Source organism: Littorina saxatilis, linkage group LG5 (assembly GCF_037325665.1).
Source record: "Littorina saxatilis isolate snail1 linkage group LG5, US_GU_Lsax_2.0, whole genome shotgun sequence".
Lineage (NCBI taxonomy): Eukaryota > Metazoa > Mollusca > Gastropoda > Littorinimorpha > Littorinidae > Littorina > Littorina saxatilis.
In genome coordinates, this window is record NC_090249.1 from 16,225,040 (window position 1) to 16,235,340 (window position 10,301).

A 10,301-nucleotide genomic window follows, 5' to 3' on the forward strand; every position below is an offset into this window, starting at 1 on the left:
AAAGTATGTGTGCGTCCCCTAATATGGACCACCTTTAACAAATCGAAGAAAATAAAAGCTAAAGGCTATTTTCATTAATTCATTAAGAAGCTTGCTGGAAATAACCTATAACTACCCCTCAAGATTTAAAAAAATATATATCAAAAAGTCATCTTTTCGATGAAGTTGATAATTTCACTTATTTTCACTCTGTTTTTGATAAGCTTCTTTAGTTTCAAATAATGCTCTCATCAACCGGAAACAGATAAATCTAAAGCATATTTTAATTAGTCTGACTAGTACACTAAGTTGTATCATGTTATTTTGAAGTACAAGGGGGCTTTTTACAGTGATTCGTGAAGGCCGCTTCACTGGTCCATATTAGGCGCCCAGGCTCCTAATATCGACCATTTGTGATTTTTTCTGTATTTATTTTTTGCTGAATGTCTATCAAAGCTATTTCACTCTAATTAGGCCTAACGGTTAACCTAAGAGAGAAGGACTACCAAACTCAACATGAAACTTCTTCGCAAGAAAACAAGCTAGTTATCAGCATGACACAAAACGTGGTCCATATTAGGAGCCCTTCCCCTACATGGCTTGCTGTGTCGTACCAGATTTACACGAGGTTTAAAAAAAAATTGAACTGCGAGCGAAAGCGAGCTGTTCACTATTTGAAAAAGCAACGAGTGTAAATCTGATACGACACAGCAAGCTGTTTAGTATTTATCTGTTTATCCTACATACTGTACTTCCGTTTATTTTACTCAAAACGTCCCGCAGTCGAGGCGGCGACATTGAAGACGCTTCTTTTGGAACCTCGATCTCTTCCAAAGCCTCGTGCAATCTCTTACGTCAAAGCAAAGAAACGTTTCTACTGCAATGTTAATGTCTATGTCTATATAAATATTGGTTTTAGTTGTCTATGTTTATGTTTATGTCTATGTCTACATTGATTTTTGGTAGGCTACGTCCATGTCAAACACTACATCTAGGTTGGTTTCAGTGGCGGTATTACCTTGGCTTCCGTGACATGTTTCTCTGTAGTTTTCAGCGTGGTGTTCTCAGTCCTGGTTAGCTTGGCTTCCGTGTCCAGCATCCAGTCACACAGCACGTGCAGTCTTTTGTAACACTCCCTCCACCTGACCACTGACCCCTGGAAGTAGTCCAGCCTCTCGGTCAGCTGGTTCTCCACTGTGTCGAACAGTTGGCTGAAGTCCCTCATCTCTTGGTTCAGCTGTTCTCGCTTGCGAGACCGTCTTATCTTCTTGCGAAGTTTGGTGTTGCATTCTGTCATCGACTTGAGGAGGTCTTTGAGCTCCTTTAAAGTTGAGTGCAGCTCCTTGCAAACCTGAAATAAAATGCCGTCACAGAAACAAAACGTGAACAAAGAAAAGTGCGGGATGGAGAGAGACAAGAGAAAACACATTCTTTATTAACGAGGGTAATGGCAGAGGGGGAGAGAGAACGGGGGAGATAGGGAGAGGGGAGAGAGAGAGAGAGAGAGAGAGAGAGAGAGAGAGAGAGAGAGAGAGAGAGAGAGATACAGACACAGAGAGAGATACAGGCAGCTAGAGAGACAGGAAGACAGAGAGGAATGTAGAGAGCTCTGACAAGAACAAGAGCAGCTTTTAAAGATGACGTCAGATCGGACAGAAGGCATTAAGATGTATCCAGCAGGCGCAGTGAACTTATCAAATCAACAATGGACTTAACAAAACCACGAAGGGACACACACAATGGACAAGCAGCTGAATAAATTGCTTTTACGGATGCATATATCATATCACTATGATAGCGGTACGCATACATAATTATATCATATCACTATGATGGCGGTACGCATACATATATCATACCACTATGATGGCGGTACACATGCATATATATCATACCACTATGATTGCGGTACACATACATATATCATACCACTATGATGGCGGTACACATACATATCATACCACTATGATGGCGGTACACATAAAGAATACTACATGGCTTGCTGTGTCGTACCAGATTTACACGAGTTGTTTTCTTAAATATTGAACTGCGAGCGAAAACGAGCTGTTCACTATTTGAAAAAGCAACGAGTGTAAATCTGGTACGACACAGCAAGCCATGTAGTATTCTGTTTATCCTACATTCTGTACTTACGTGTATTTTACTGAAAATGTCCTGCAGTCGAGGCAGCTAAATTGAAGACGCTTGTTTTAGAACCTCGATCTCTTCTAAAGCCTCGTGCAATCTATTACGTCAAAGCAAAGAAACGTCACTCTGAAAGTGTGGCGTGACGTGTTAGTTCTAAACATTCATCGAGGGTAATTTTAATAATTAGTGAGCGCAATTTTTTTTCTATAATAACGTTTGTCTCGGTAACTTTTGCATCATAAGCAGTGGAAAAACAGGCCCCTGCCAGACTTGCTTGACATGACCTCATTTACATGATATACACACGTGTGATTTGAACGATTATTATCTCACGGGTGTAGGATAAATACATATATCATATCACTATGATGGCGGAAGGTATGGGTCCTCGTCCCAATATAAAACGGTTTATTTTTTGATGATATTTTTTTTTAAAGGGATTCACAATGTGTTGGGTCGTGTAAACTGCAAGATGAACACATTTCCACATCCCTCTTATTAAATTACTTCACCAATCAAGTAGATCGTCGGGTAAATTATTAATTGAAAAGAGAACCGAAGCATCAATCCTCCGTGATTTAATTCCACTCACTTCCTGTGCTGCAACTTCATCTTGCACAAGCTCAGACGAAGACTGCAACGTCGATTCAGCTTTTGTGAAGAAGTTCAGTAGCAGAGTCTTCTCTTTATTGTACAGATCCCACTCCTTGGTATGTGTCTGAAATTAGCATAGTGCTATCGCATTGAGAGATTCATAACAATATGTTTTTGGACGATGATGATTTCATTCTAAAGTTACGCATTAATAGGATTGACTAAAGATGTGGATTTACCTGCAAAGAGACTGTCAGAGTGAAGTAAAACTAGTGATTGCATGCCTATGAGCCTCGTGCAATGCGTGAGCTTCTAAACTCCATTGGCTGCTGCTGGTTGTTGTTGTTGTTGTTGTTGCTGTTGCTGATGCTGTTGTTGTTTTTGTGTTGTGTTGTGTTGTTTTGCTTTGTTGTTGTTGTTGTTGTTGTTGTTGTTGTTGTTGTTGTTGTTTTGTTGTTGTTGTTGTTGTTGTTGTTGGCGTTAACTGTCATTTTGTCAATCATCTATCCATGTGCATATAATTAAATACTAATTAACTGATTGCAGTGTGACATAAGGAGCACACCAGCTTTTACGGGGAAGTACAGAAAAGTCATATATAATGCAAAATGCCCCAGATGCACTTCTAAATCCGCTACCGTAATTGATTTCTCACTCATGGTTGACGCATATATAAAAGACAGCTGAAACACGATGTCATTAAATCCGATTAGTTGATTCTTGCGCCTGTGGCTGACATTCTGTGCAGTATTATTGCTCAACGAGGTGATAGTACTAACTTGTATTCAATAATAATCTCGTGGAATCTTAATTACAATAAGTTGATTCTTGCGCCTGTGGCTGCGCTGACATTCTGTGTAGTAGTACTGTTGATATACAAAATAGTAATACGAACTCGTATCTAACACTAACCCCGTGAGAATCTGCGACGTTCAAGTTAGTGCTACTGGAATTCTGTGTAGTATCGGTCATGGTGGATGGTTTTCACGGTCACAATTCTGAAACATGAAGGCTACATTTCACTTCGCAGCACACAAATTCCGTATTAACTCAACAAAAGAATAAACATACAAACCTACATTGAATACAAAAGTACACATAGACAGTGACCCACTTTATACAGTTCAGGTGTTTCGAGTTTACACATGATCGAGAGTGTGTGATGACACAAAATCTTGATGTGTACTTGTAATAAAGCAATACAGATTGTCATGTCGCTTGTGTTGGCAGACAGGGGTGGTGAGAGTGTGTGATGACACAAAACCTTGGTGTGTACTTGTTATAAAGCAATAAAGATTGTCATGTCGCGTGGGGGTATATAGACGCTTCAGTGGCATTACACACTAAAGCTGTTGAACTTTCCAGGTGGGCGGGTTTATGCAGTTAAGGCAGGCTAAATAGGCTTAACGGTTTGTAACGACAAACCTGGTCGCTCCTATTAGCACAGCTAGATTGAATAGAACTGTTTTATTAATAGGCCTACATCAAGTTCTCTCTCGAACATCTGTTGCGCACACTCGCGTACGCATACAATCTAATTTACACCCACCCACACGCACACACGTGCATGCAAACACACACACACACACACACACACACACACACACACACACACACACACACACACACACACACACACACACACACACACACAGAGACACACACACACACACAGTGACACACACACACACACACACACACACACACACACACACACACACACACACACACACACACACACACAAAGAGAGAGAGATAAAGATCAAAAGACAAAATTAAAAATGTTCAGACTGCTTTCAATGATATGACAACAAACCTTTTAGAGTGAAATCACAACGTGAGTGAATCGTGCTCAGCAAAAACGTAACATGAGAACAGGTTCGCCGCAAAGGCCCCTTATACTCCACTAGATAATTATTCTCTTTTCATAGTCGCAAGCAAAGCGACGCCGAGAATAAAAAGCGACATACCTGTCCGTGCTGGACGAACGACGAACACACCTGCCAACACCCGTGACTGTGTTGACGCCTGAAAGCTTCCTCGTCGCGTACATCACCCCGTTGAATCGGCAGCGGTGAATTGTGGCTCCATTTACAGGTTGGATTCGTTTAGTTTGTTATCTTTTAGCAACCGGTACGGCGGTGCCGATGCAAGTTTGTTTCATTTCTCTCGATTTACAGTTATTCTTCTTCCCAGGTAACGATCATTTATAGCCAGCACAAATATGACTCGGCGAGTGTCCATCCAGTTTGACAAATACTCAAAATCAACGGTCTGGTGGAATGACTTGTTTTAGATTGACATGAGTGTCAGTTATATGATTTAAAAAAAACACTCACGGAATTAAAAGCTTGAACTGATATATGTGATTAATCAAGGGAAGTAAGAAATATTTTAGCTCATGCATATCTCGAGTACGGGTCCCAAATGTAAGCTTACATATCGTCTTCGTCCTGGAGTTTTGGCGTTACTCGATTCTTGGCGATTTTGATGTGTTTGTGCTTTAAGTAAATCATTCTTAATGAGACATATTCTCTAAAATGCGATGGACAATACATGCTTTAACATTCTTTTATCTTTCTATTCATACCAGGTACAAATATAAACACTATTTCATAATAATAAGAAAACCAGCTTTGGCCTTCTGCTGAAAAGCAGTCTAAAATGAGTAACGACAAAAGTCCATGACGACGTCGATATGTCACAACATCTCGTGAATTATAAGGCAATGCCTAAAAGATCAATATATACAATCGTGGTTTTCAGAATTAAATGAAAAAGAAACTTGTTTGAATTATAGATTGTTTAAAGATACATTTATATTTGAAAATTATTTGAACATTTTACCCAATAACCTAGCACTCTCTTTTTTACGCTTTAGAACATTAAATCATAAATTGCCAATACAGAAAGGCCGAATGTTAAATATACCACATAACGAAAGAATATGTGTTAAATGCCAGTCTGGAGAACTCGGAGATGAATTTCATTATATATTTCAGTGTCATTTTTTTGAAAATGTGAGGAAAAGGTTGTTACCATTGTATTTTCGTAGAAATTCAAATGCAGTCAAATTTAAACATTTATTTGAATTAACAAAGAAACGAAAGTTATTGCATTTAATATATTTTATTAAGAGTATTTTGAAAGAGTTTTGATTATTTGATCACGTGTTTTTTTGTTTTTTTTCTTATTAAAACAAAAACAAACACAGAAACATATACTTTCCTGTAAAAAAAAAATATAAAAAAAAAATGTATGATTACAATTATTTTGTTATGAATTAAGCTTGATTTATTTTCGGTTAATTAGAAGTGTTGTGTCTCATTATTACATATATCTTTTTTGTCGTGTTTATTGCAATTTTTATTTATTTTATTCATGTAACCCTAGGGGTTTTTTGAAATAAATATTGACTTGACTTGACTTGGTACGGTCACGTTTATACGTAGCATATTACACCATGACCATGCAGCACGTTTCAACCCTTCCAAGACTAAACCAATCAAGCATGGCAAAGCTGCTGTTTGGAGACACTCGTGTCAGCAACGTCTCGAAATGAATGTAAATTGCCTGCGGCCGATTCAACAGGGGGACACAGTCTGTTTAAGGAGGGCGGTGAGGCTTGCTACTCACAGACATGGTGAACATATTTGACACACTGAAACCGGTTCTAAAATGCACATAGTACTTTGCTTAAAGGCACAGTAAGCCTCCCGTAAACCATCACAGAGCTCCCCGAGCGTCTAAATACAGTACAAGCATACTTCCATTTGAACGCTCACCGAACGGGAACATCCTGGCTGCTTTCTGTCGAGCGTGAGACATTTTCCAAGAATTTATTTTCGTAGACTTGTTCCGTTAACAACAACGGCGCCTCGTTTTTGCGCTAGACCTAACTTTTAAAATCTAAATAATAAATTGACAGCTTGTTACACAAACATTCTTTAATCATAAAAGAATTCGTTTTTCATCAAGACAAGATCAGAACAATTCGAAGTTGTGAAAGTTTAAAAAAAGAAAAGCCCGGAAGCAGGGTCACGCAAGGGTCGTAGCAGACGACGGCCGGTTTATCAGTGCAAATCGCCGTTCCTCTCAACAGTCAAAAGTCATCGCTAGAGTTCTTGTGAACCACAGCCGTTGTTTCGTGCATAAAAAAACGTGCTATTGTAGATAAGCTCACGTCGAGTCGCATTCAAATGACTAACTATGACGACTGCATTGTGAAAAGGGAAAACTGGATCACACGGGTTCACGATGGCTCAGGGGTAAGATAAACCACGCAAAAATAAATTCTTTGAAAATTGTTCGCTCTTTACGGAGGGCACCTAGGATGTTCTCAATTGGTGAGTGTTTAAATGAAAGGGTGTTTGTACTGTGTGTAAAAGCCTGACCGTATCTGTGATGGTTTACGGGAGGCTTACTCTGCCTTTAAACACAGAACAGGATGTGCGAGAGATTGGCTGCTTTGCATCTTCAGATTGAGAACAGCATGAGCGACAACAGACGATGTTCGGAAATAACTCTGTCGGGTTTGCATGGGCTGTGAAAGAGTGAATACCCTTGCTTTTATTGAGGCAAGCTTTCCACACGTGGTCCTAATTGTCCACGTGTTTCAGACACACCCCTCTCTAGTGACTGGCCTATGATGTCACTTGGAAAATTTGTCTAAAAAAACGCAAGAATATTCACTCTTTCACAACTCATACAAACCTAACAGAGTTATTTCCATCTATCACCAATGAATCCTCCTGCGTGATGTTCGTTGAACGAAAGTTACCGATGACTCCCCGTGCTGTCATTGTCAGCCTGTCGTCTCGTATAACCCCGTTGTTGTAGCACAGTTGGTGTCCAAAAACGTGGATCGTTGAATGATAAGCGACATGTGATATGCTTGCCGGCGTAACTACAAGCGTGAAGAACGTTTGTGTTGTAAATTATCTCGGTCACGAGAACTAGCTCATTTTCAAGGAGATAGCTTGGAGTCTCTAAACGATAACACTTGACTTTCCTTATAGTCTGTGTGTCCTCCATACCTTGTCAGTGGGTCTTCCTCTTCTCTCTTTGTGTGTGTGTGTGTGTGTGTGTGATTGTGTGTGTGTGTGTGTGTGCGTGTGTGTGTGTGTATGTGTGTGTGTGTGAGTTTGTGTGTGTGTGTGCGTGCGTATCACTATGTCTGTGTGTTGGTGGTGCGAGTGTGTGTCTGTGTGTGCGTGCGTGCGTGCGTGTGTGTGTGTGTGTGTGTGTGTGTGTGTGTTGAGTGTGTGTGCGTGTGTGTGTGTGTTGATCGGTGGGTAGGTGCTTGCGTGCGTGTTTTGTATGTGTGTGTTTATGAGTGTGTCTTTGTATCTGTGTGTGTTGTAGGTTGTTTGGTGTGTGCAAGCGTAAAGTGTCTGTCTCTCTGTATGTCCGACTGTTAAAGGCACAGTAAGCCTCCCGTAAACCATCACAGAGCTCCCCGAGCGTCTACATACAGTACAAGCATACTTCCATTTGAACGCTCACCGAACGGAAACATCCTGGCTGCTTTCTGTCGAGCGTGAGACATTTTCAAAGAATTTATTTCTGTGTACTTGCTCCTCTACAACAATGGCGCCTCGTTTTGGTGCTGGACGGCTGTTATGAATATTCACTGAATACCGGAAATCCCGCCCGGACATTAAGCCTCCCGTAAACCATCACAGATACTGTCAGGCTTTTACACACAGTACAAACACCCTTCCATTTAAACGCTAACCAAACGAGAACATCCTAGGTGCCCTACGTAAAGAGCGAGCAATTTTTGAGTCACTTGAGAAAAAGTGACTCTATGTAATCGGTCAGTGTTAGTCTGTCCGGCCGTCCGTAGACACCACCTTAACGTTGGACTTTTCTCGGAAACTATCAAAGCGATCGGGCTCATATTTTGTTTAGTCGTGACCTCCAATGACCTCTACACTTTAACGATGGTTTCGTTGACCTTTGACCTTTTTCAAGGTCACAGGTCAGCGTCAAAGGAAAAATTAGACATTGTATATCTTTGACAAAGTTCATCGGATGTGATTGAAACTTTGTAGGATTATTCTTTACATCAAAGTATTTACATCTGTAGCCTTTTACGAACGTTATCAGAAAAACAAGGGAGATAACTAGCCTTTTCTGTTCGGCAACACACAACTTAACGTTGGGCTTTTCTCGGAAACTATAAAAGTGACCGGGCTCAAATTTTATGTGAACGTGACTCATTGTGTTGTGAATAGCAATTTCTTCCTGTCCATCTGATGCCTCATATAATATTCAGAACTGCGAAAGTGACTCGATCGAGCGTTTGCTCTTCTTGTTAAAGAATTAATTTTGCAGATTGTCTCCACCACTTTTTGGACCCATCCTGAACTCAGGTCAAACATGAGTTACTTCCCTTCGGGTCTCATTCTATCGATGTAAACTGGCGATAGCCGTGGATCGATGATTATCAAAATGTTTTTGGACCGTGGTGCGTTTTTGCGCTAGACCTAACTTTTAAAATCTAAATAATAAATTGATAGCTTGTTACACAAACATTCTTTTCATCAAGACAAGATCAGTACAATTCGAAGTTGTGAAAGTTTGAAAAAAGAAAAGCCCGGAAGCAGGGTCACGCAAGGGTCGTAGCAGACGACGGTTTATGCATATCGCCGTTCCTCTCAACAGTCAAAAGCCATCGCTAGAGTTCTTGTGAACCACAGCCGTTTGTTTCGTGCATAAAAACGTGCTATTGTAGATAAGCTCACATCGAGTCGCATTCAAATGACTAACTGACGACTACATTGTGAAAAAGGGAAACTGGATCACACGGGTTCACGATGGCTCAGGGGTAAGATAAACCACGCAAAAATAAATTCTTTGAAAATTGTTCGCTCTTTACGGAGGGCACCCAGGATGTTCTCAATCGGTGAGTGTTTAAATGAAAGGGTGTTTGTACTGTGTGTAAAAGCCTGACCGTATCTGTGATGGTTTACGGGAGGCTTACTGTGCCTTTAATGTATAATTATATGCCAGCGTCTGTTTTAATGCTCATTTTATGTAATTGTCTTGCTTGTCTGCCTCTTGTTGTGCCTGCCTGTCTGTTTGTCTGCCTGCAAACATGGCCGATTCTGCCTGCAGACACAAACTGATTCTGTATTTGCCATACCTGTGCAAATGATGTAGTAAATTTAGAATATTTTATATTTGCACACATTTTGCATTTGTTAAACCGAGGAGTTTAGTGACCGGAGTGTGCTGATGAGTAACAGTGTAAACTATGAACTGTCGTCATCTATGAAATATCAATCCTCGTTAAGGCAATGAGCGGCACTAGAATGACCAACATGAAACATGGAAAATACATGGAGTAACTTAGTTTTCTGGGTAGTTATTGAAGTGACTTATATAAAGAAATGATAGAATTGCGATAACTAAAGGACATAGATTGCCGTCGCTATGGAAACTGGCATACACAACGCCATATTGTATTTCTAGGAAACGGTTTTACAGCAACCTCATACATCAGAAATGCTTAATATTTTACACAAAGATACACAAGACTTTTATCTACAATCATATTGAACGATATTTTTACC

The 10,301-nt window shown here is 40.2% G+C and overlaps 1 protein-coding gene across 3 annotated transcripts in view; it reads right to left on the reverse strand.

Annotated features, from left to right (window-relative positions):
- Positions 1-4,820, reverse strand: part of LOC138966398 (myosin-11-like) — a 16,028-nt gene extending 11,208 nt beyond the window's left edge. The window contains exons 1-4 of one of the 3 annotated variants that reach the window (XM_070338619.1): positions 4,692-4,815; positions 3,634-3,719; positions 2,720-2,845; positions 998-1,330 (exon numbers count right to left, since the gene is read on the reverse strand). In XM_070338619.1, the coding sequence (XP_070194720.1) occupies positions 998-1,330; positions 2,720-2,845; positions 3,634-3,693 (519 nt within the window). In that variant the 5' untranslated portion in view covers positions 3,694-3,719; positions 4,692-4,815. The other 2 variants (XM_070338620.1, XM_070338621.1) reach the window with 2 other exon arrangements.
- Between the last annotated feature and the right edge of the window lie 5,481 nt (positions 4,821-10,301).